This window comes from Myotis myotis, unplaced genomic scaffold, assembly GCF_014108235.1.
Source record: "Myotis myotis isolate mMyoMyo1 unplaced genomic scaffold, mMyoMyo1.p scaffold_m19_p_13, whole genome shotgun sequence".
In the NCBI taxonomy this organism is placed as follows: domain Eukaryota; kingdom Metazoa; phylum Chordata; class Mammalia; order Chiroptera; family Vespertilionidae; genus Myotis; species Myotis myotis.
In genome coordinates, this window is record NW_023416317.1 from 24,599,350 (window position 1) to 24,625,175 (window position 25,826).

The window sequence follows — 25,826 nt, forward strand, 5'->3', positions numbered from 1 at the left end:
CTAGCCACAGCTGAGTAAGAAATCACATCAGGTGGATCACAGGTGACATGATAGAAACTCCAGTCTGGTTTATTTCAAAAGGGCAGGGAAACACCCCAAAATTGCACATCTTTCCCTGGACACATCTGCCTCTGAGACCCTGGACACCACTTTACTCTGGATACAGCTAGCCCCAGGCCATCCCACTGAAATGATTTCTTCTGTTTGGCTCTTTGACACTCCTGGTGTCTATGGCTCTGGGCTGCTAGCTGCACTGGTGTCCAGCCCAGGATGGCTGGGTCTGACATCACCTGGGCCACTCTAGTCGATGTAGTAGATCTTGGGGGCATTGAAATAAACACAGGTCAAGTAGTCCCTATTCCTAATGGGCCATCACAGATAGGAGTGGTAGGTGGCTGGGTAAACTGGGGGCCGCTGTTGCACACAACTGAATAGCATCAGGCTCCGGTCCACAGTCACAGAGGGCAGGTAGAGCTGCAGTTTATCCAGGAGGTGACCCGGCCAGAAGAAATTGGGGTGGGTACGCTGTGGACCACGGGGCCTCTTCTCCTTCAGCTTCCTGGAAAAATGAGAAGACACAAGGAAGGTTTTCATGGTGGTGGACAGGGCAGGGCTGGAGCTCCTCAGCGAGCAAACCAACTGTGGCCATTGAGGAGGTGTAGCATTGCATTTCATGCTTCTATTACCCTGTCTGCCTTACCGGTAAGGACCCAGAGGCCTAGAGAGGATAAGTCATTTCTCCCTGACAAGCAGCAGAGTGTTGGCTTGACTCCAGTCTGCTGCCTCTAAAATCCAAACTCTTTACAAGTACATCATCTGTTCTCTAGAAACATTTTGATATGGTATTAAGAGTACAGCCTCTGGAGCCAGTGTAGCTGGATTGAATCTGTAAGAAACATGCCTCTGATTTATCTTCATAGAAAAGAAACAGCATCTGGCCAGGCCATTGCTGAATTTCCCCAGAGCAAACAGGATGTGGGGGTGGGGAGAGAGGATGAGAGCTGTATATGTGGCTGATAGCACATGTCCTAGGATGATGCCCCTAGCCAAAGGGAGGTGGAGGCAACTAGAGAAGGCCTCAGCCCCCTTTTTTTAAAAAAATATAACCCAATGGGAGACAGTAAGACCTAGGCGACCTCTTAGGAAATAGGTGACCAAATTAGTCCTCAGCCAATGAGGAACTGGAGGAAGTCTAAATAAATAGGCTATGTTCCTTGCCCTGTAAAATGGGCACCCACTCCCAAGAGTGTTATTAAAAGTCTCATTTTTGCCAGGCTTCTGTTTCCTAGTCCGTCATTTGAAATTTGGACAGGTGAGCCATTTCTCACAAATCCCTGCTCCACCACTTTAACAGATGTGTGACTTTAATAAGAAATGTTCTGTACCTCAGTTTCCTCTTCTGTAGGTTGGGTATGTGAAAAGTAACTTCGCAGGGTTGTTGAGAGGATTGAAATGAGTTAACACATGGAAAGCATCCAAAGCCTTCCTGGCACTCTAAGTTGTTTTCTGCCTCTCAGCTCCTAGGCACTGCTTCCCCCTGGACACTGGTCCATACCACCCCAGATGCTGTGCTAAGAGCACCATGGAACCTGCAGAGTCCCAGGCACCTCCACAAATTGAAGCTAGACCTCCTCCTATCTACCCCCCATCCAGAGTTAGATGATTTGTACAGACCTGGTGAATTTCTCAAAATCTTCAAAGTCCATTTTCTTTGACTGTTTCCTAGTGGATAAGAGAGAGAGGTATCTAGTCAGGAGAGGGGAAATCCAGGTTGGTGGGGTCTCAGAGAGTAAGTTGGAGGCCCCAGGATGGGTCTATCTCTGAATCTAAACCAGAGCTTTGAAAGATTTTTTTTTCTATTTGGGTGGGCCCTAACTCTGGCCTCCCATGCTCCAGTGGAATATAGAGTGGGCTTGGGTCAGCCAGGCCTGGGCTCATACCTGGCTGGCTGGGTGACTCTGGGTAAGTCACTTCCCCTTTCAGAACCTCAGTTTTCTAATTTCCCAGAATGGAGATTAGTGATGAGAGATGCTCAATAATCTGAATAATTTCTGGACCCCCAGCTTCCACTTTCCCTGCCACAGCTGAATCCAGCCTTGGAGATAAGGATGGTAAACACCAACTCTCCAAACCTTGGGCCTGGCAGACATCACTAATCAACCACAGCACTCTTTCCCAGCTACCCTGCATTCGGCCTCAGAATCACACAGTACAGTCTCAGTAGCAACACGAACCCAATGCCCATCCCTGCCCTCGGTAACCTTTCTTTATCCTTTATAGGTGTGGCCTCCCTAAGCATGGACAAGAGTCCTGTCCTCAAGTTCCCTCCCACCTCCTAGGTTCTCGGTTCAGGATCAGAAAGGCCATTACCGCCTGCCTGGCTCATGCTTACTTCTTCCCAACCAGAGTGTGGACAGGGCCCACCTGCAGGCCCAGGCCACTCTTGCACTTGAGAACATCCTGACAACAACAGTCATTGCTTGGGTACCAACTATCTGCCAAACAACATGCTAAGAAGTTTCTCTTGTCCTCATTGTATATAGTAGGAGCTATTATGCCCATTTTACAGATGAAGATGCTGGTGCTCAGCGAGTGAAGTACTTTGTCCATTTTATCCGAAGCTTGTCTGATTGCCACTCAGCTCTGCTGCATCCCCCCCCCCCGCCCCCCCCCCCAGCCCTTCTGTCCATACCACCCCAGTGGGAAGCTAGCATGGACCCAGAGTATGGGTAGGTCCTAGGCCCCTCCCCCCTCATGGTATCCAGTCAGCTCTCCCCTCCTTCTCCCATGCTGGCCCCATCCCTCTGCAGGATTCTGCTTGTTCTCCAGTCTGCAGTCACCGTGGTAGCTGGCTCATCACCTGCCAAGTTTCACCTCCTTCCAAAGAAGGAGATTGTCTTTTTCTTTTCTTTTCTTTTGAGAGTATATGTATTAAAGCTGGAGACAGTGAAACAAGGAAGGCCTTAGGATCTAAGAAGCAACAGGAGAGAGCCTCCGTGGGACTCCTTTGGCTCACTGGAAAGTCAGAGAAAGGGCCTTGGAGACAGGTTCAGGGCATTAGCCCGGATGAACTGCCACTGCCCATTGCTCCCTGGCTGTGAGTCTCATGGGGACTCTTAGTGTTTAGGAGATGCAAACGTGAGAGGGAAGGAAGGTGTGGGCGTACTCCTGGGGGGCCAAGAAGGATATTTTCTTAGAGAGGACTCCAAGTTAACCTGAGAGTCAGACATAGTACCCAGTGCAGAGTTCTTTTCTCCTCCCAGGAGCTATAAGCCCCTTCCTGCCAGAGAAGGTGGGGCAGGGGAAGGGGCTGTGCTCTGCAGCACTCATGACACTGGGCCCATAATTGGTGAGGGGCCTCCTGATTCTCTAAGAAGGCTCTCTTTTTAATCTTTCCAGAGAGCTTGAGATCACGTAGGATGCAGCCAGGATGGTAGCTGTGTGGGAGTGAGGTGAGGTGGCTATAGACCTTAGCCATATGCCAGGGGGGACACTGGGGACTAGTCAGGCTTGGTGACTCGGTTGGACGTTCAGGGTTAGGACAGAGACACTGGTACAATATGACATCCCAAGTAAGTCAGCTTCCCAGCTTCTGTAGCTGATGGACAGCAGCAAGGCAGGAGGCAAAAGGAAAGGGGAAGGTGGGGGGAGGGGGCGTCTGACACTCAGCTTGTTGGTCTTCTTAGCCACAAGCTCTTTGAAGCCCAGGGACTTGAGCAGGGCTGCAGTTGGGCTGAGGAGGAGGTCCACGTAGTAGCCTCCTGGCTGCCGGATGGGGCGCACCTCGTCCTTCTGGAAAATGATCTTGTCCCCTGGGTACAGCAGGGCTGTGAGCAGCAAGAGAAACATGGCCTGTCAGCCCAACACCCCACCCCACACCCCTGAGGTTTTGTGGCAGAGAAGGGTCTTTAAAAAAAATAATAAAGTCACATTTTTGTTTAAAAAGATTTTTCTTATGTACATGGTTTAACTTTTAAATTTTAAATGATGATAGATTAAAAGTAAATTGCAAAAATAGTGCAGAGGGTCTCTTACCCTCCAACCATGACGTGGCATATATAGGCATACCTGGTTTTATTGCATTTGGCTTTATCTCTCTTAACAGGTGGTGCTTTTTTTTTTTTGTTTTTACAAATGGAAAGCAAAACCCTCTACCAGTAAAAAGATTATGACTTGTTTTATTGGGATACTTGCTTCTGTTATAGTGGTCTGGAACGGAACATGCAGTATCTCCAAGGTATGCCTGTAGCTACTGCAAGATCAGAAAATGGAGTTGGTAAAATACTGCTAACTGGACTAGAGTTAAGGGAGTTTATAACCAGGTTCGCAATGGCCCTGGGGCTGGGGTGTAATTAGGATAGAGTATGAGGCCGCACATTCTACAGGGGTGTTCTCATCAGGAGTCCTAGGAAGAGGTGTGTATGGAGAATTTACCTGAGGCTTCACTAGGTTAACTTAGACCTAGTTGATGGCAGTTTTCTCCTTACCTAGAGTTAGTCGCACAAAAGCCTTGGTAGGCTTTTTGAAGAAGTGCAGTACATTAAAAACACTAGGCCAGGGTCTCCATCTTCCTGCAGCCGTGGAGCAATGCTTGTCCTAAGATGGTAACTGGCCCAATAAGTAGCTCAGTTATTTAGAACGTCATCCCGATACGCCAAGGTTTTTGGTTCCATACCCAGTCAGGACACATACAAGGAGTGAGTAACCAATGAATGCATAAATAAGTGGGGCAACAAATCTCTCTCTCTCTCTCTCTCTCTCTCTCTCTCTCTCTCTCTCTCTCTCTCCCCCCCTCCCTCCCTCCCTCCCTCCCTCCCTCCCTCCCTAAAATCAATAATTAAAAAAAAAGTTGGTAAAATCCAAAGACCTCAAATACTAGAAAAATGAGGGGAAGGTTACACTCCTGATTATTAATGTTGGTTATTTGTGGGGAGGGCAGGGATGTGCAGGTGAGAAAGGAGAAGAGGGAAGGGCATATGTAGCACCAACACTTTAAAAAGGTATATAGGGTGCTTTCCCTCCAGGGAGCATACTCTCACCTTTCCCTTCCCCTCCCTCTCCCCAGCCCGGCCCAGGCATCTTTCCACTAGCTTCCTCACTGCCAAGCTCTAAGGGCCCTTCCTTTACCTCTATGACTTGCTTGCTAAGCCCGTTTCTTCTAGGAATTACTTTTTCTACCTCTGTAATTTACCTAATAAACGTTCTCTTACCAAAAAAAAAAAAAAAAGGTATATAGGGTTTTAAAAATACATTAAAAATACATACATGATTTTTAGAATATGATTTACAGAAATAATTTTGTGTAAATGGAAAAGAAAAATAAGTTTGTGAAAGGACAATCACCGAAATATTAATGGTGGTTCACTCAGGCTGGAGTGGGATTTTTATTTTTATGTTTTCAAAAAAATTTAAGTGAGCAAATATTTATAAAATAAAAGGGAAGAAAAACAATGAAGCTATAGTCAGTCACTGGGGAAAGGGCAAATGCCTCAGTGTTCTAGAATTCTGGCCCAGGAGTAGGAGACCTGGAGTCTGAGCTCACCACATTCTAGTCTAGTACACAGACTCGGAAATCTCAGTGCTTGTGCTTCTGTGTCTGTAGCAGAGCAGGCCCCTGCCATAAAGAGAGCCAACAGATAGTGGCCAGGACAGCGGGACTTGTGCACCTCCATCGAGTATTCTAGAAATCCCACCTAAAAGCAAAGCAGGCTGAGCTGTTCTTCCCCTCCCTTCCTTCTTCCCAGTGTCCCCACAGCGGCTCTAGTCACAGATGGAACTAGAGTCTTTTCCATCTCAGTCAGTCAAAGGCAAGAGGAAGCCCACCCACAGATGCTCCTGTGAACCCATGAATGTGAGATCCTGGCAACGGGAAGCTCATAGACCCGGGAGCTAGCAAAAGCCAGCAGTGGAGAGAATCAGTAGTTGCTTGATGCCTGCTGACAGGAACAGAGAGAGATAGAGATAGAGATAGAGGTAGAGGTAGAGATAGAGAGAGAGAGAGAGAGAGAGAGAGAGAGAGAGAGAGAGAGAGATGGATGGATCTGCTGCTCCACCTGTTTATGCATTCATTGGCTCCTATATATGCCCTGACTGGGGAACAAACCCACGACCTTGGTGTATGGGGATGACGCTCTAACCCAGGGGTGGGCAAACTTTTTGACTCGAGGGCCGCAATGGGTTCTTAAACTGGACCGGAGGGCCGGAACAAAAGCATGGATGGAGTGTTTGTGTGAACTAATATAAATTCAAAGTAAACATCATTACATAAAAGGGTACGGTCTTATTTTTTTTTAGTTTTATTCATTTCAAACGGGCCGGATCCGGCCTGCGGGCCGTAGTTTGCCCACGGCTGCTCTAACCCACTGAGCTCCCCAGTCAGGGTGTGACTGTTAACTCTTGTTCTTGGGTAAGTCTCCCTGTGTGCCCTTTCTCAGTAAACCTCATTTTCCAGCTCCCAATATGGCCACAGCTTCTGCAAAGTTCCTACGGGAAAACCTCTGCCCTCATGCAACTTGCTGTTCATGTTTTTTAAGCACAGAGAGGAACCTGCCCATTAAATTTACAAAATCATCAGTTTGGGGTGCCAGCATTGCTCTGCGGTTATTATGGAAATATCGCTCAGAAGCACACAGTCTACTCGGAGGCGTGGAGGGTTCAGGTCTGTTTGGATGTATGAAAACACAATTCTTCCCCCAAGCACAGGGTGGAACCAGTATGGAAGTCTCGGTGTTGAGTCCTGTTGTCTGAGCAGGGAGCAAAGGGCCTCAGCAGAACCTGACTCCTGCCTGGTGCATTCCTACCTCAGTGCTGCAGAAGGACCACACAGGGGGCCTGGCTAGGGAGGCGGTGTTGGAAACACCCAGTACAGCATAGCAGTTGTCACTTCTACCAAATCTCCCTCTTGGAAACTGGGATTGTTCCTTTATGCTCAACTTCAGGGCTCCCTTGCTCGGAACTCCTGCTCTCGAGAAAGCTAGCTCCCCAAGCTCATCCGGGGAGCCCAGACCTCCAGCCTTGTAGAACTTGTGGAGCTACAGGCTCTAAAACTCCGTATAACAGTAATGCCCCCGCCACAAGTTACAGCAGCTTGACTGGGTGCATGTCAGCTGGGGAGGGGCAAACCTCAGGCGAACATCTGAGGCATCTTTCTGGGGCCAGCCACGGAGGCCCTTACCTTTTATGAGGATGTCCTCCGTCAGCGGGAGGCCATAGTACTGACAGACCTTCTGGCACTTCAGGTAGAGCAGAAAGGTGTCCCTTCGGAACAGATTGATGAGCTCGCCCATCTCCCCGGGGATGGTGGACGGGAGGCAGTGGTTGTCAAAATACTTATTCCCACTGCGCACCAGGCGGCACTGCTCCGTGTACTGGATGGAGGGGATTGTGAGCTGCAAAGAGAAAAGCAGTTGGCGCACACTTCCCTTCACCTTGCCTCTTTCCTCCTGGCCTGAAAGCTGACAGTCTGTGTTTCTACACAAGGTCACCATGAGGGGCAATGGCAAAGAATGGGACCCAAGTTCAGGTTTTGAAGTCAGTGGCCGGGGAGAAAAATCACACATGGTCAGCACGTGCGGCCGTTGTACAGATGTGCACACATGCTGGTGTCATATATACGGTAGGGTACAGTGCAAATGCCCCACATGCGTCCTATTGAAACGTTACATACAAGGGTTTAGCTGCATGAGAATTCAAATTACGTGCAGCCATCTGTGACTTGAGGTGGAAGCCACATGTTAAGGATGGCAGAGTGAGGTCGAAGACGCCTGGGCAGTGTGTAGCCACTTCTGGCCGCCTTATTTATTTATTTACAAGGAAAGAAAAATCGATGTCTTTTGAAAACCCCTAAAGCCAGAATCAGTAAAGTACATCTTACAGGCCAAATCTGGGCCACCACCTGGTTTTAGAAATGAAGTTTTATTGAAACACAGCTGCACTCATTTGTTTAGGTCTGTGGCTGCTTTTGTGCTCCAATGGCAGAGCTGACTTGTTGCGAGACAATAGGGCCCAAGAAGCCTAAAACATTTATTATCTGGCCCTAGGAAAGTTTGCCACTCACTGCTCTAACATTTTGGGTTTTCTTGTCATGCAACTGAATCAGATCTTAGTTAGTATAGCATTTACCAATACCTAACATTTTATTATATAAATGACATTAAAATATGTGTCTATGTGTAGTATTATATTAATATTGTCTGCCTCCATGGCTAGACTTTCTAGACTGACAGCTTCTTGAGGGGCTGTTTTGTTGTCTGCAGCATGTAGAAGAGTGTCTGGTACATCACAGACTCAATGAATATTCATTGGCTGAATTAATTCAGGCAATCAATTCTTCCTTCCGTTACTGGTCATGTATATCTGGAGTGCCTACTCAGGGCCACACCCCATGCCAGGCTCTTGGGTTCCCACTGTGATGAATACCCAGGCCTGGTCTCAGGATGCAAAGTCATAATTAAAGAATGGGCCGAAACCGGTTTGGCTCAGTGGATAGAGCGTCGGCTTGCGGACTGAAAGGTCCCGGGTTCGATTCCGGTCAAGGGCATGTACCTGGGTTGCGGGCACATCCCCAGTGGGAGATGTGCAGGAGGCAGCTGATCGATGTTTCTCTCTCATCGATGTTTCTAACTCTCTATCTCTCTCCCTTCCTCTCTGTGAAAAATCAATAAAATATATTTAAAAAAAAAAAAAAAAAAAAAAAAGAATGGGAGGAGGGGCCCTGGCCAGTGTGGCTAAGTTGGTTGGGCATCATTCCAGGCACTGAAGGCTTGCTGATTAGATTCCTGGTCAGAGCACATGCCCGGGTTTCAGGCTTGATCCCCATTAAGGGGTTTGCAGGAGGCAGATGATCGATGTTCCACTTTCACATCAATATTTCTCTCTCTCTAAAAACCAATTTAAAAATCTAAAAAAAAAAAAAAAAAGGAAGAAGAATGGGCCCGGCTGGTGTTGCTCAGTGGTTCAGCGTTGACCCATGAACCAGGAGGTAGTGTTTCAATTCCAGGTCAGGGCACATGCCCAGGTTTCAGGATCAGTCCCCAGTAGGGGGCATGCAGGAGGCAGCCGACTGATGTTTTGCTCTCATCATTGATGTTTCTAGCTCCCTCTCCTCCCTCCCTCTCTCAGAAGTCAATAAAAAAAAACTTTAAGAATCTATCTAAAAAAAGGCCTTGGCCAGTGGTCTCAGTGGTTAGAGTGCCAGTCTGGGCATCAAAGGGTCTTGGATTTGATTCCTTGTCAAGGACACATACTGGGTTTTGGGTTCTCTCCCTGCCCCCATCGGGGCACATGGGGGAGACAAGCAGTTGGTGTGTCTCTCTCGCATCAATATTCCTCTCTTCCCTCCCACCTCCCTCTCTTCCACTCTCTCTGAAAAGTAATGGGAAAAGTATCCGCACGTGAGGATTAACAACAACAACAAAGAATGGGAGGAGGGGAACCTGATACTTTCAGAAACATTATCGCATTTCATTTTCACAGAAATCTTGTGAAGTAGGTATTGTTCTTATTATCCAGACGAGGGAACAGAAAGGTAAAGCATCTGCTCCCAAGTCCCAGCAGCTAGAAGGGGTGCAGGTGCAGGGGATTTGCCCCGTGTCCTCCCACTTTGGCTGGGGTACCTTGGTCTGTCGCTTCCTCTGCCGGTACCGCTTGCCGATGTCTTCCATCTCCTCCAGGCTCAAGGGCCTTGCCTCCATCCGAGTGTCAACCACAGGCACAGCCAGCAGGTCCATCTTGGGAGCCTTTGGAGCTAAATTCACCTGCTTCTTGGACAGCTGCCGAGACAAAGCTTTGTGCTTGGAAGACCTAAAATAGTCTGGAGAGAAGAGATGAAGGAGGGACTGAGAGGGTGCCCAGCCATGGAATCCATCAAGCAGTTAACCAATGTCACCACGCAAGCACCAGAACATCCCTCTGCTCCTATCCATGTGTCCAGTCAGTGCCATCTGTGATACAGCTTGAAGGAGCCCCTTCTCTCCATCTCCACTATGGCCTCCTCCCTCACCTGTACCATGGCCTCAGCCTTCCTGTTTCGGTTCTTATTCTCTAGCATCCTGTTTTCACCAAACAGCAAACAGGACCTTTAAAAGATATAAATCACATCCCTTCATTCCCCTGCTTAGAACTCGCTCCTGTCTTTACACAGCACTTACACTAAAACCCAGAATCCTCTCCTTGGTCGGCAAGGCCTTGCAGGGTTTGGCCTCAGCCAACCATCTACCTCGTCCACTTGGCCCATCTCCTACTGTCCACGCCTCACTCACTCCACCCATCCCCCCCCCCCCCATTTCTTTCTGTCCCCTGAAGATTTTCCTGTCTCAGGGCTTTGCCTCTGCAGTTGCATCTGCTCAGGATGCCCTTCCCCAGGCTGGCTCCTCATCAGTCAGTCACTCAAGTGTCAGCTCTGATGCTGCTTTTCAGAGAGGCCCTCCCTGACCCCCCCTCCTCTCTCTCTCTCTCTCTCTCTCTCTCTCTCTCTCTCACACACACACACACACACACACACACACACACACACACACACACACTATCCTATTGTCTTCAAAGCATTAATCACTACTGAACGTCATCTTGGTTAACCTTTACATGGAAACTCATTGAAGGCAGGGGCGTTGGCTTTTTCACTGCTATCTCCCTAGTTCCTAGAAGAGTCTAGCTCTAGCACATAGTAGGTGTTCAATGAAGATCTAAATGAATCAGAACATACTATTGCCCCTGCCCTGGTTAAGGCCTGCATCGTCCCTGGCTGAAATCCAGGCCCTACCACCTTCTGGTTTGAAAAAAGTGGACAAGTGGTCAGCCCCTCTGAGCTTTAGCTTCTTCCTTGAAAAGCATGAATAGTAGCCCTGTCGTCCAGGGACTTAAAAGATAAATTGAGCTAATGCTGTAGGTAAAGCTACCCAGCTTACAGAGGGTGCCCCCAAATGCTACCACCTTCTCTCTTGTGAGCCAAGGACCCAGACTCTTGTCCCTGCTGCCCCTTTAGGCAAAGCAAGAGACTCCCAAGTCTGCTCACCCTACTTATTGCAGCTCTCCAGAGAAAGAGAACTCAGCTATGACAACTGTGATAGCACCATTTAAGCAAATACCTGTTGCTTGGCTTCAAGTCTACTTATGCTATATAATAAAAGCCTAATAAAAGCTAAGTGTCTGGTCATCTGATCGTCTGTTAACCGATCAAAGCATAATATGCTAATGATATGCTAAGGCTACTCAACCACTTGCACTGACCACCAGGGGCAGTCGACCAGTCGCTATGACGTGCACTGACCACCAGGGGGCAAACACTCCAACCGGTAGGCTAGCTTGCTGCTGGGGTCTAGCCAATTGGGACTGAGCGAGATAGGCTGGACATGCCCTGGAGCCCTCCTGCAGCCCCTCCCCGGCTGACCAACCTCCCACATCACTCCCCGGCCCTGATTGTGCACCTGTGGGGTCCCTTAGCCTAGCCTGCACCCTCTTGCAGTCTGGGACCCCTTGGCGGATGTTGGAGAACTGGTTTTGGCCCAATCCTGCTTAACACAGAAGCCGCCTCCTGGTGGTCAGTGTGCTCCGACGGGGAGCACCGCTCAGCCAGAAGCCAGGCTCACGGCTGGCACAGCGGCGATGGTGGGAGCCTCCCCCGCCTCCACGGCACCGCTAAGAATATCCAACTGCCGGATTGGGCCTAAGCCATCAGTCGGACATCCCCCGAGGGCTCCAGGACTGCAAGAGGGCACAGACCGGGCTGAGGGAGCCCCCCCCCCCAAGTGCATGAATTTCATGCACTGGACTTCTAGTTGGTAAATAATAGGCCCCAAATACTTTTGCTGCAAATATGTATCATGGCACACTGGGGTCATTCACTCAATGACTTGCAGCCAACTACATGGAAAACAATTAGCTTTGGTGATTTATAATGAAAAGGCTAAGAGAGCACGGGTTGGAAAGCACTCCCAACTCAAGGCGACCCTGATGGTGTGCTGGACATGAAAGGTGCGAGAGATTACTGCTGTGGGGTGGTGAGACCCAGGAGGCAACTATCGGGGAACTCAGGTTCCCTGGGACTTGGTGGGAGTGAGGGTGCCTCTGCCCAGTAGCTTGTTGAGACTAGAGGTCAGAAGTCTGCGTGCTGTGCTGTGACACTCCAGGGGACTGAAGAATGGATGCTCTAAGGAACTGCCTGCTGTCCTCAAAAGAACCAGCCAGTGAGGACACTGAGCACCCATCTCAGTGTGACTGGGGACTCCAGAGGCACTGCCTAAATCTTCACCTGTGCAAGGAACCCCTTCCACTACCCCGCTAGGGTTCTTCCATGACCTTGGGGAGGATGAGGAGCCTCTCCTCCTCAACTGTGTCTGAAATTAAGTTCCTGACAACCTGGAAGGTGGGGGCAAAGCAAGATTTGCATCATTTAGAAAAAGAAAGATGTGGTTATGTTTGGGGAGGGCTCTGGAATGGTGGGTGGTGGTTAAAGGAGGGCTTTAATATTATCTGTAGCTGTTCAAAAATTTTTTTATATAATAACTAACCTATAAAGACGCATGATGCACCCTTGTGTTGTAAATTCATATCCAGAGCCATGGCAAGTACACTTCTAACTTGCCTCTGTGCGTCTACACAGATGTGGCTCTCGAAGCCCATGGCTTGGCAAATGGAACCAGAGCTGTGCACAATCTGTGCAAAACTCGTATCCCTCCTTCAAAACCCAGTCCAGATAGTAGAATACCAAAGTAGACTCTGAACATGTGCTGATTCTGGTTTCTGAATTTAGTTAGCTTTTTATCAACAAGGTGGGGAATCGTAGTAAGAAGGCCTTGGACCCACATACAAGTAGAAGGGCTTGGCATTGGGTTCTCAGCCTATCAAATGGGCTTTGGTGGGCTGAAACCACCCTTTGAGGACCATCCCTTAAGGATAAGGACTGGGCCTCATCCAGCTTTTAATGGACAAGGTAGCTTGGTACTCCAGAAAATATCTACTTGTTTGGCCTCTGGGCCTGGACATTCCAGAGGCTTGGCCTACCTACAGTAAGCCAAAGTTGGAGAACACACTCAGGAAATGAGCCAAGGCTGCCTCTACCGTGCTTGCTCCAAGACTGGGGAAGCGAAGGCACGGGGGTGGGGGTGGATACCTACAATCCTTTGTGGTTCTCAGCACGCTTTTCTGCTGAGCCAAGGACCACTGCTTGTAGGTGTTGCTCAGGCTATCCATGGTGATGTTGTTGTGCTTCCCCAGAGAGCTGAGATAGATCACAATATCCTCTATCTCCTGGTTTCCCAGAGGGACTTCAAGCTGAAGAGAGAAGAGAAGCCCCAAATTGGACAGGCTCCGATCCAAATATCCTATCAGAATGGCCAAGGCCTTGTCAGCCTGGCCCCACCTTTTAGTCTGGTTTTATCTACAGCCATTCCCAGCTCCAAGGTCCCTGCCACAAGAGCTCAGAGCCCTTTCCTGGCTGCAAACACACCCCTCAATTTCTCACCCTTCCCATTACTCAAATGCCTCCCTTTCAAAGCCTGAAAAACTTCTATCCCTTCTTCAAAACCCAGTCCAGATATGCCATCATCTTTGCAGAATCTGTTACATCCTACTCTGGGCTCCCACCTGACTTCTTACCAATCCCAATGCCAGCTTTCCTATGATAGATTTGAAGAAGGATTTCACATGTCTATCATTCTTGCCCATGAGGGACACATAAGCCTCCCTTAACTGAGGGTAAATAGGATCAAAAATATGATACATATCACTCTTTTAAGGAATGAGCAACTTTGCAGGAGCACAGTGCTTGCCAGCCTAGCAAATATTCAAGAAGAAACATTTTAAAAGGAATATAATTTTGTTCTTCAGCTTCTTTAGATAGCAGTCATTGTTACTGAGCTTTTTTATAAAGCAGATCAAAACTCTCCAAGTATGAAAAGATTTAATGTTTTGTCATCTTGGTTATGATGAAAAACAATTTATCTTTTTTTTGTTTTCAATGCTTTGAAATGTTCAGATAAGTACATGTCAAAAAATGATGATGTGAAAACTGGGATGATTTAAAATCATAAAAGGTGTGGCATCAGCTTTCTAGAATTATTTTATAAGGAACCTTGTATTTGAAGTATATAAAAACTTAATTCAGCAAACTTTTTCTGTAGAGTGCCAGATAGTAAATATTTAGGCTCCATGAGCCATATGGTCTCCGTCATAAGCACTCAACTCTGCCGTCATAGCATGAAAGCAGCCTTGACAATCCATAGATGACTGAGTGTGGCTGTGTTCCAGTAGCACTTTATTTACAAAAACAGGGAGCAGGCTGGAGTTGACTCCAGGGCCATAGTTAGCAGGCCCCTGCACAACCAACAGAACCTTCTTTAATGATGGAAATGATCTCAATCTGTGTGTTGCAGTAGAGGAACTGCTTACCACATGCGACTATTGAGAACTCAAAATGTAGCTGGTGTGGCTGAGGGACTGGACTTTTCATTTTATTTATAATTAATTTACATTTGGAATAGCCAGTGAAATTGTGGTCCAGTACCAAGGGTATCACTGGGAGCTGCACAGAGATACTGAGTCAGAAGCTGCTTTTTTTTCTTTTAGTAATTTTTTTTTTATTGTCTAAAGTTTTACATATGTCTTCTTTTTCCCCAATTGACCCCTCTCCCCCCAGCCATTCCCACCCCAGGCAAGCCCCCACCGCCCCAGCGTCTGTGTCCACTAGTTATGTTAATATACATGCATACAAGTCCTTTGGTTGCTTTCTAACCCCTCCTCCCCTACCATTTGTCCCTGGATCTATTCTTGTTCATCAAATTATGTTGATCAGTATATCCCACATATGAGTGAGATCATGTGATATTTATTTTCTCCGACTGGCTTATTTCACTTAGCATAATGTTCTCCAATTCCATTCATGCTGTTGCAAATGGTAAAAGTTCCTTCTTTTTTATAGTGATATGGTATTCCATTGTGTAGATGTATCACAGTTTTTTAATCCACTCATCTGCTGATGGGCACTTAGGCTGTTTCCAAATCTTAGCTATGGTGAATTGTGCTGCTATGAACATAGGGGTGCATATATCCTTTCTGATTGGTGTTTCTGGTTTCTTGGGATATAGTCCTAGAAGTGGGATCACTGGGTCAAACAGAAGCTGCATTTTCATAAAACTATGTGATTCATATGCCAGTGACAGTTGGAAAAGCTCTAGAAGGTTCTAGATGCAGGACTGAAGGCCCAGCAATCTCAGTGCTCAATTCAGGGCAAGGATGGGCAGCTGGCTGATTATGGGGCCAGCTTTGCAGACTTTCCACTCAGACTTTCAAGGTCAGACCAGTGCAGGGTGGTTTTAGGGGTCTGATGTGGCTGCAGGTTAAACCGCATTTTCCCATCTGGCTTTACAAGTGATAAGACTGATAGTTTGAGTTCCCGGAGTTTCCTTTTCACTTGGTCCAGGGTCGGGGGTGGCAGCATGGACACCCTCCCCACTTAGGCCAGCCTAGAAGGAGCACGGGAGGTACTTACCACCTTCAGAGCCATAATGAACAGCTCCCTGGAGATCGCCTGGTTATTGCTCTGTTCCACCCTGGCAAATATATCCAGGATCTTCATATTGTGGCTGCGCAGGTAGGAGTACAAGACAAACAGGGCAGAGGGCTTGGGCAGTCGGAGCTGGGGTATCGGTTGGTGGAATGATCGGAGGATTTTCTTCTGCACGAGGAAAGCAAGTGGGACAGAAGGGAGAGTTCAGGGGAGACAGGCCAATGAAACATGATCCCCGGAGTTAGGGAGAAATGGGAGAGGGAGAGGCTGAGCAGCTCTGAACAGACAGCAAGATGAAGTGCATAGAACACTGGATTCAGGCAACCGCAGGACAATTGCATTCTGCCACAGAACTCCTGGGAGGCTTTGCTTTGCTGGGCCTCAATTTCCCATCAGAAACAAGAGGCTTGAACAATATGAGAGCTAGAATTTTATTCTTATCCGCATCTCTCTGGTCAGACCCGTCACTATTACAATCCCACCGGGCTCTCAGTGCACCAAAATACGTGCTTCTGCTTGGAGCTAGATCTCCCACCTCCGGCCTTTGCTCCAGCTGGGCCTTCTGCCTGAGTCAATGCCTTTCCTTCTTTCTCTACCTGTCCAATCCTCCTCCTCCTCCAATTCCAGGTGAATGGGAACATTTAGAAATAACACTGCCTTACCTTGCTGCAGCACCCGACAGTTTACAAAGGGCCTTCCTGTTCCCTAGCTTACAGCTCCTCTGTGCTCCAGGAGGGGTGGGACCCACATCTATTCACAGCCTGTAGCAAACTGTAAAGTCATTCTCTCTCCTGGGGTGGTTTTTAAATATAGCCCCAAATCCTTCAACTCTCCTCCCCTCAGAGATGGAGACTAATTCCCCTCCCCTCAGTGGAGGCAATACTTAGTGACTTGCTTCTGACAAACAGAGAGGTAACAGTGCTGAAACTGAGACCTCCTGAGACAGGTTCTAGAAGGCACTGCACCCTCCTTGTTTTCTCTTGGACCATTCACCGCTGCCACGTGGTGAGGACACTCAGGCAGCCCCATGGAGAGGTCCATGCGGCTAGGAACTGAGGTGTCCTGCCAACAGCCACATGAGCAAACTGCTTCGAAGCGAATCCTCCCACCCTAGTCAAGCTTCAGATGTTTGTGGCCCCCACCAGCATCTTGAGATGAAAAGACTCTGAGGGAGAGCCACCAAGCTAAGCTCCTCCCAGATTCCTGACTTGCAGGAAGAGTGAGAAAATAAGCCCTTCCTGCTTTAAGTCATTTTGGGGTATTTGCTACCCAGCAATAGATAACTAATGCGCCTCTGTTTAAGGACTTCTGTTTGCTGCTCTGTGAAATGGGGTGAATGATCCCCATCCTGCCCCTCATCCCCTCATCTGGCAAATGGGGCTGCTCACCTTGGTGGGGCTGGGAGGAATCAAGTGGGCCATCAGCGGGGCCACAGGATGCTCCTTGTGGGTCATGCGTAAGATCTTGGCCTCTGAAGGCGTGAGGCTGGACTTGTTTTGCAGCCACTTGTCTATGTTGACACATGACTCTAGTTCCTGCCGAAATTTCAACCTCTGGCTCATCCAGGTTCTCACATCCTCCGGGGGCTCTTGGACGTCCCTGGCTTCCAGGGCTTTGAAGCTGGGGATGATTTGTGAGGGAGCCTGGGGCTGTGGTGTTGGATTGACGACGGAGGTTGCATCTTCCTTTCGAGGCAAGATGATGATCCGCCGGCGGCTTTGAGGCAGGTGGAAGTCCTTCTGCTTGAACTGCTTGAAGCAGTGGGCAATGACCAGTTCAGGGTTGAAGACGGGACCCCTGCTGGCATCTTCATCACTAGTCGAGGTCTGAGACTGGCAGAATCCTTGGGGGAAGATCGTTAAAACGTGAGTTTCTTTCAGGAAGAGGACTAAAGGAGTCAGGAAGGGAAAACTCTTTAGCACCAGGCTGGGCCCCGGGGCACCTGGTTTCCATGCCCAGCTTTATCATCATCTTCCTATGATGATGAAGACAATTACCTGTGACTCCCAACGCAGGCACTATGCTAAGGGCTTTGTGAGCTTTCTCTTATTTGTCTCATCAGATTCTACTCTTTTGTTGTTGTTGTTGTTAATCCTCACCCAAGGATATTTTCCTTTTATTTTTAGGGCAAGTGGAAGAGAGAGGGAAAGACAGAGAGAAACATCGATATGAGAGAAACACATTGATTGGCTGCCTCCTGCATGAGCCCCAACCAGAGCCTGGGCGGGGAGAGGGATGGCGCGGGGAGCCTGCAACCAAGGTAAGTGCCCTTGACCGGAATCAAACCTGGGACCCTTTGGTCCACAGGCCGACGCTCTAGCCATTGAGCCAAACCGGCTAGGGCTCAGATTCTACTCTTACTCCACTCCCCGGTACTCCTCACGGGCAATCAGAATGATCTTTTTCAAATGCCATTCTTACCGCTCTGGCCGTCCAAAGCCGCACAGTGCTGTGAGGAGCAGAGGCCTTGAAGCCAGAATGCTCCGGCCTGGGCCCTGGCCCTGCCACTTCTGACAGCATGATCTTGGGCAAGTTCCTGAGCCTCTCTGTGTCTCAGTTTCTTCGTGTGTAAACTGGGGATGATACCTACTTACTGAGTGGTGGAGATGTTTGGGATCAGTCCGTTTTGGAGTTGCTTTGTTCAAAGTAGCGTGCTGTTTTTTTTTTTATGTACTCACCCTTCGGCCATGTTGATACCTTTCCACGACTTTCCAAAGTAAGGTCCCATGACCCTTCTCTGCCAACCTTTCCTGCCTCATTACTTGCTCAGCTTTCCTTACTATGTCCCAGAGACCTTGGCTTCTATGAATGATCTAAGCCTCTTCCTGCCCAAGGGTTTTGCACATGCTGTTCCCTCGGGCAGGAATTCTCCTTCCCCCATCCATCCCCTCTTCACTCCTCCTCATCCTCCAGATCTCAGACCAAATGTTACCTCTCCGGCTCCCAGGCTCTCGTATATCCTCATGTTATCTCTGCATAACACAACCCATACTTTTCCTTCGGGACCACTTATCACAAGTATGTAAATGAAGGGTTGCACTGGCAGCCCTCATGCTTAATGAGCTTGGGGTCTTCTTTTATTTGACATTCTTTAAAATTTTCCGATTTGAGTTACTTTAGGCTGGGGCATGCCCTCTCCAGCTTGCCATGGTCTCCACCATTCCCTGTTGTCTCACACGCAGATCAATTCTTTTTCATGTGTCTTGTTCAGGCAGACCTTTGTGTTTGACTCTCCTGGTCCAACTGGTTGATGTCATTGTTGTTTTAATAGATTGTGAATCAGGGCCTCATCTCTCTTGCTCCCTCACCTCTCAAGCCCAGCACCTCCACAGGGCCAAGTGGGAGCTCAGTAAGTATTTGGTGAATGAGTGAATGACAAATGGACAGACTAACAGGTTGGTTCTATACTCATTTTACAGATAAGGACACTAAGGCCCAAGGTCACACAGATGATAAGTAGCAGAGCTAGGACATGAACTCTGGTTTGCCTGGCCCCAGAGCTGTGCTCTTAGCCATTATCCCAAGGTGGTCACTGATTTCTGCCAAGTTTCCATTTTTTTTTATGCCTAAAATGATATAAACTCTGCTCTAAGTACCTCACAAAGCTGTTTTGAAGATCAAATGCATATGGGAGTGTTCTTAAATTCAGAAGAGATATAGCATTATTAAAAACATTGTCACTATAATTTTTCTTCTAAAACCAAAACTCTTCTGCTTACAGCCCTTCCATTACTGCCAACTAGCTTCCAGAATAACGTTCAATATTTTAAACCTGACCCCACCTGTCCAACCCAGCCCAACCCAGCCCTACTGGCCTCTCTAATTTCTCCTTCACTTGTTCCTTCTGCCTCACCATGTATTTATATTCAAACTGTATCTGACTGTGGTTCCTCAGGTACCCCTTCCTACTCCCCCCAAAACCATGCTGTTTCCTCCCTCTGGAATGCTCTTCTCCTGTCCCTGTTTCACTTGATTGTTTTGTACTGATCCTTCCAGAGTCAGCTAAGGCATCGTCATCCCCTGAAGCCTTTCCAATCCCTTCCTCGTGTCCCCTCTAGTTTGCCACAGCCCCATGCTTAGCCCCATCATTGCATTGACCATTTTTTTTTCTGGATAAAGATGCGTTCTGAGTTTTTCCTTCCCAACAGCCTGTGAGTTTCTCAGTGACAAGGACTGTGTCTTAGTTCCCATGTGTTCCCAGTGTCCAGTCTGACACAAAATGAACATGCAACACATTTGTTAAAGTCTCTTTACATGCCCATGTGTTCCTTTTGTAGTCAGAAAACAATGAGTGCACATCAATGTGGACATAAATGAGTGCTTCTCAACAACCCACTTATCATTTCTTTGAGGACAAGATGCTGAGTACTACTGAGAATTTAGTCATTCGTCAAATCAGCTTTTACTGAGAATCACCCAGGGCGTGGCACTGGCCTGGTGCAGATCCAAACAAGGCTGGGTGCCCAACTACAGTACACTGGCACAGAACAAGGTAGGGTAGCCAGAGGGATAATGAGATACTCTCAGCCAGGGGAGAAGTACAGAAGGAGAGACCCATCATGGAGGGGGGACAGACATGCACCTTCGAGAATGAGTCTGGTTTTAAGGGGTAGAGGGACAGATGTGGGCAACATTGCAGGGGGTGGGGTGGGATTTGGGGATTTCAGGGTTACTCAACATTTTCACAAGTTGGAAGCACATTGTGTGTGAAGGAGGAGGTTAATGAGAATAAAGTTGGAGTCATCTCTAATGCCAGGCAAAGGGGTTTAAACTTTACCTTGCAGACCATGGGGACACATTTAAAATATGCTCCTCACTGCTCTCGCTACTTCCACTTGTGCCCTTCCTAGACCCCCAAATCTATGGTCTACAACAGAAGAGTCACTCCCCCATCTGAAACCCTCCAATGGCTTTAGTAACAGCTTTTCAGTGCTCTTAGAATAAACACCTCCCTTCTAACAATGTCCCGTAAAACTATCCTTGCTGGTCCTGCTCCCCTCTCCTTCCTCGTCTCCTCCCACTCCCTTCTCCCTTGATTACTTGGTCCAGCTATACTGGCCTTCTTCCTATTTGTTCAATTTTCCTAGCTCTGTCTTTGTTCTTAGTTTTGGCATTTGCTGTGCCTTCTGAAGAGCATAGAATTCCCTAAGTTTCCCACAGGGATGAGTCCTTCTCAGCATATAGTTCTCAGCCCAAGTCATCCCCACCCAAAGTCACTCCTACCACCCTCTTACCACACCATAGAGCTTGCAATCTAGTGATCTTTTAGGTCCTCTGTCCATTGATAAGAAAGTGAGGAGGGCTCTTATAATAAAACTAGAGGCCCAGTGCAATAATTCATGCATGGGTGGGGTCCCTTGGCCTGGCCGGTGATCAAGGCCTATTGGGGGGCCGGCTGCCCACAGGAGAGACCCCGGGAGGTTGACTGGCCCCCCAATCAGGGCCTATGGAGGGGTTGGCCAGCAGGGTTAGGGACTGCAGGAAGTTGGCCAGCCTCCCAATCAGGGCTATGGGGGGGCTGGCCAGCAGTAGGAGGGCTGCGGGAGGTTGACCATCGGGGGGGGGGGGGGCGGGGACAGGAAGGAAGGAGCCATGGGAGATTGGCTGTGGGAGTGCACTGACTACCAGGGGGCACCTCCTGTGTTGAGCGTCTTCCCCCTGGTGGTCAGTGTGCATCATATCGACTGGTCGAACAGTTGTTTGGGTCGATCAGTCATAACGGTCACTTAGTCTTTTATATATATACTAGAGGCCCAGTGCACAAAAATTTGTGCACTCGGTGGGGAGGGGGGGGTCCCACAGCCTGGCATGTGCCCTCCCGCAGTCTGGGACCCCTCAGGAGATAACGACCTGCTGGCTTAGGCCTGCTCCCGGGTGGCAGAGGGCAGGCCCAATCCCTAGGTGCAGCCCCTGGTCGGGCTCAGAGCAGGGCCGATTGGGGAGTTGGGGCGCCGCTCCCTGTCATGCACAGAGCAGGGCGGATTGGGAGGTTGCGATGCCACCCTCAGTCACGCTCAGGGTAGGGCCGATTAGGGGGTTGGGGCACCGCCCCCTGTCACACTCAAGGCAGGGTCGATGGGGAGGTTGTGGCACCACCCCCTGTCACACACAGAGCAGGGCCAACCAGGGGGTTGGGGGGCTGCCCCCTGTCATGCACAGAGCAGGGCCCATCAGGTGGTTGGGGCGCTGCCCCCTGTCATGCACAGAGCAGGGCCCATCAGGAGGGGTTGCGGCTCCGTACCCTGTCATGCACAGAGCAGGGTCAATCAGGGGGTTGGGGAGCACCCCCTGTCACTCACAGAGTAGGGTCGATAGGGGAGTTGGGGCACCGCCCCCTGTCACACACAGAGCAGGGCGGATCAGGGAGTTGGGGTGCCGCCCTCTATCACCCACAGAGCAGGGCTGATCAGGGGTTTGGGGTGCCACCACTCTCACACTCAGGGCAGGGCTGATGGGGAGGTTATGGCTTTACCCCATCACACACAGAACAGGGCCTGTGGGGGGGCGGGGGGTTGGGGCGCTGCACCCTGTTACACACAGAGCCGCAGGGCCATCAGGGGGTTGGGGAGCTCCCCCCTATCAGGCACAGAGCAGGGCTGATTAGGGGGTTGGGGCGCTTTCCCCTGTCATGAACAGAGCAGGGCGGATAGGGAGGTTGTGGCCCCACCTGCTGTCACACACAGAGCCGCAGGGCGATCAGGGGGTTTGGACACTGCCCCTGTCACATGATCCTGGTGCCGGGAGGCCTCTCGGCTCCGCTGATCCCAGTGCTGGGAGGCATATTACCCTTTTACTATATAGGATAGAGGCCTGGTGCATGGGTGGGGGCCGGCTGGTTTGCCCTGAAGGGTGTCCTGGATCAGGGTGGGGGTCCCCACTGGGGTGCCTGGCCAGCCTGGGTGAGGGGATGATGGCTGTTTGCAGCTAGTCACATACCCTTCAGGGTGGGGGTCCCCACTGGGGTGTCTTGCCAGTCTGGGTGAGGCGCTGAGGGCTGTTTTCAGGCTGGCGGGTGACTGAAGCTCCCAACTGCTCCTTTTTTTCTTTCTTTTTTTTTTTATTCTGGGCCAGCTTTAGCTCTGGCTCCAGCTCTGAGGCTTCGGCTGCTGAAAGCAGGTATCTGGTTTGTTTGGGTTCTATAAGCGAAACACTGTATCAACTCCAGCTCTGAGATCCCTGGCCAGCTGAAAGCAGGTTTCTGGGGTTTTGTTTAGCTTCTAAATTTGTAACAATGTTTCAAACTGCAAGCTCAGAGGCTGGCAGCGGCAGGCGGGGAACGTTGGAGTCCTCTGTCACTGAAGCAAGCAAGCCTCATGTTCGCTTCAAGCTGCCTGGCTGCCGGCCGCCATCTTGGCTGGAGGTTAATTTACAGATCGCCCTGATTAGCCAATGGGAAGGGTAGCAGATGTACGGCTAATTACCATGTTTCTCTTTTATTAGATAGGACTAGAGGCCCGATGCATGAAAGTCGTGCAAGAATAGGCCTTCCTTCCCCTGGCTGCCAGCACTGGCTTCCCTCCAGCCGCTGGGTCCTGGGCTTCCCTTGCAGCTCTGGCTTCATCTGGAAGGTTGTCCGGAAGGACATCCAGTCTAATTAGCATATTATGCCTTTACTGGTATTATTATAGAGAGATAAGTCACTATGTAGTTGTATGTAGGCACTGTGAAAATGTTCCCGAGAGACTGAGGAGGAAAGTTCTCAAAGGCTAATCAGTTCCATTTTCTACCCAGGTCAGGGAACTCTTTTTTTCTTAAAAAAATATTTTTATTGCCCTGACCAGTTTGGCTCAGTGGACAGAGCATCAGCCTGTGGACTGAAGGGTCCCAGGTTTGATTCTTTCAAGGGCATGTACCTTGGTTGCAGGCACATCCCCAGTAGGGGGTGTGCAGGAGGCAGCTGATTGATGTTTCTCTCTCATCGATATTTCTAACTCTCTTTCTCCCTTCCTTTCTCTGTAAAAAATCAATAAAATATATTAAAAAACATTTTTATTGATTTCAGAGAAGAAGAGAGAGGGAAAGAGAGAGAAACAGCAATGATGAGAATCATTTATCAGCTGCCTCCTGCACAGCCCCTATTGGGGATCAAGCCCACAACCCAGGCAGGTACCCTGACCGGGAATCGAACCATGACCTAGTTCATAGGTCAATGCTCAACTACTTAGCCACACTGGCCGGGCAAGGTACTCTTTCTATAATCCCCTGGCATACTTTGCCTCTGTATACTTCCGGTGACAGGGAGTTCCCTGCTTAACTTTGGGAATGCCTAATTCTGCCTGCTAGAAAAGGCTTCCTTATATTGACCCAGAATTTGTTTCCCTGGAATTTCTACCCTTTGAGCCTAGTCCTCCCCACTGATGCCTCAGGAAACACAGTTGTTCGCTCTTTCTCTGGGATAGCCAGCCCCTCAGGTGTCTGGAAACAATTCAACTTTTAAAAATTCTCCCTTTTTCCTTTGGATCTGATTCAAATCTCTTCCTAAATTTCATCCTATGTCTCTGGCCACTTGTTCTTGGGCCCCTCTTTTCCTATCCAGCCTTTAAAAGTTGGTGTCTTCCAAGCTTACACCCAGGCTCTCTTCTTCTTTCTTTTTTTTTAATTGTTTGTTTTTTTTTTAAATATGGAGGGAGGGTGAGAGAGAGAGAAACATTGATATGAGAGAGACACACCATTGATCGGTTGCCTCCCATATGTGCCAAACCAAGGCAAACCTGCAACCTCTGTATATGTCCTGACTGGGAATTGAACCAGAGATTTTCTGATGCATGGATGATGCTCCAACCAATTGAGCCACACTGGCTAGGGCTCTCTTCTTTTTTAAACCAATCTCCTTCACTCTGTGTTTCTATAGCCTTCTATATGCTGAGGACAAGCATACCAATATTTATGACTTAGAATTATCTCCAGTTTTCTACATACAGTTGCTCCTAAAGCATCTCCACTTTGATGGTTTACAAGGGTCTCAAACTCAACCAAATAAGACTAAACTTGTCTCCATGTCCCTGTCCCCACTTAATCTGGTCCTCCCGGTAGCTTCCCTATCTCTGTGAAAGGCACCTCTATCTACCAGGTCATCCTAATTACCAGCCTGAGCATCATTTTGATTGCTCTTTTCATGTTCCTCATCTGATCAGCCCCCAAGTTCCTATAGTACCCTCTCTGGTCTGGCCTCTCTTCCTCACCTCCCAGTACCCCCACTCCCAACATTCTGCGTCTGCCAATTCAGTCTGACCATTCCCAGTGGCTTCTCCATCTCTTTGCTCACAAGATCTTTCATGATCTTATCCCTTCTGACCTCTCTTGCCTCTCACCTCCAGGAACACTCAAACTATCAGCAATTTTCTGAAGACACCATGTCTCAGGTCTCTGTGCATGCTGTTCCCTAGGCCTGGAATGCCTTTTCTCCCCCTTTTGGCTTGGAGAACTCCTGATTAAGCTCCAATGTAAAGATCTCTTCTAGGACCTTGCAACTGTTCCTCCCCATCCTTTATACTTAGCAAACCTCTTACTCCTGGATGTGGCCCTGGCCCAGCATTCACTCTTTGTTCTGTAATCATCTGTTTATCTGTCCTTCACCTCTGATGTTGTAGGGCTTGGCCCAGGACTGGTCCCACAGCAGGCTATTGTCAAAAGTTTGACCACTGACAACCTTCATGCTTCTACTCCGGCACCAAGCGCATTAATGTCCAGTGAAGAAATGGGGTGAGCCTGGGCCTGGATACCTTTCCCAGGCATACTGGGTTGGGCTTCTGGTTTCTAAATCAAGGCAACTTGACCCACTCCTCCAGCCCAGGCATGGAAATCTGAGAAATGTGTATGACCCACCCTCGACTCCCTGGTAACCCCTCCCCCAGAGGGGGACGGCACAATAAGTTATGCACCTCCTGTCCTTGCTCTCACTACACTTGCACACGTCCGCCTGGGCTGAGAGCTTCCTGGGGGCGGCGCTGCTTCCCGGGAGCGGGAGCTTACGGAGCATCGACTGGGGGGAAAGGCCTCAAACTTTTCATAGGAATAGTCCATGGTTGTGGACGCTGAAGAGAGGAAGATCTGTGTATGTGTGCGCGTGTGTGTGCACGTGTATGTGCGTGCACGCGCGCACGCCATCCCTTGCTTTCGCGGGAGTGTCGAGATTTCTGAAAAAAACAGTCATTTTAAGTTTTGCGAGAGAGTTGAGACTCGCAGGGCATGAAACAGTCTGTTGCCAGGACTACGGATGCCCCGCGCCGGTTGGCTGAACGCTGCCACTGCCATGCCCTGGAGGCGTCTGAGAGCAGGGAGCGGACTTGCGCTTGTGGGGGATGGAGATCCTGTGGCTTCGATT

The 25,826-nt window shown here is 49.1% G+C and overlaps 1 protein-coding gene across 1 annotated transcript; it reads right to left on the reverse strand.

Annotated features, from left to right (window-relative positions):
- Nucleotides 1-41: 41 nt before the first annotated feature.
- On the reverse strand, nucleotides 42-25,157 carry EFCAB12 (EF-hand calcium binding domain 12). Its single transcript, XM_036333807.1, is given in 10 exon segments — nucleotides 42-559; nucleotides 1,675-1,715; nucleotides 2,993-3,011; nucleotides 3,671-3,827; nucleotides 7,175-7,388; nucleotides 9,615-9,811; nucleotides 13,113-13,269; nucleotides 15,485-15,670; nucleotides 16,891-17,345; nucleotides 25,079-25,157. Coding segments are annotated over 10 exon segments (1,764 nt in total). The 3' UTR covers nucleotides 42-300.
- Nucleotides 25,158-25,826: the final 669 nt, after the last annotated feature.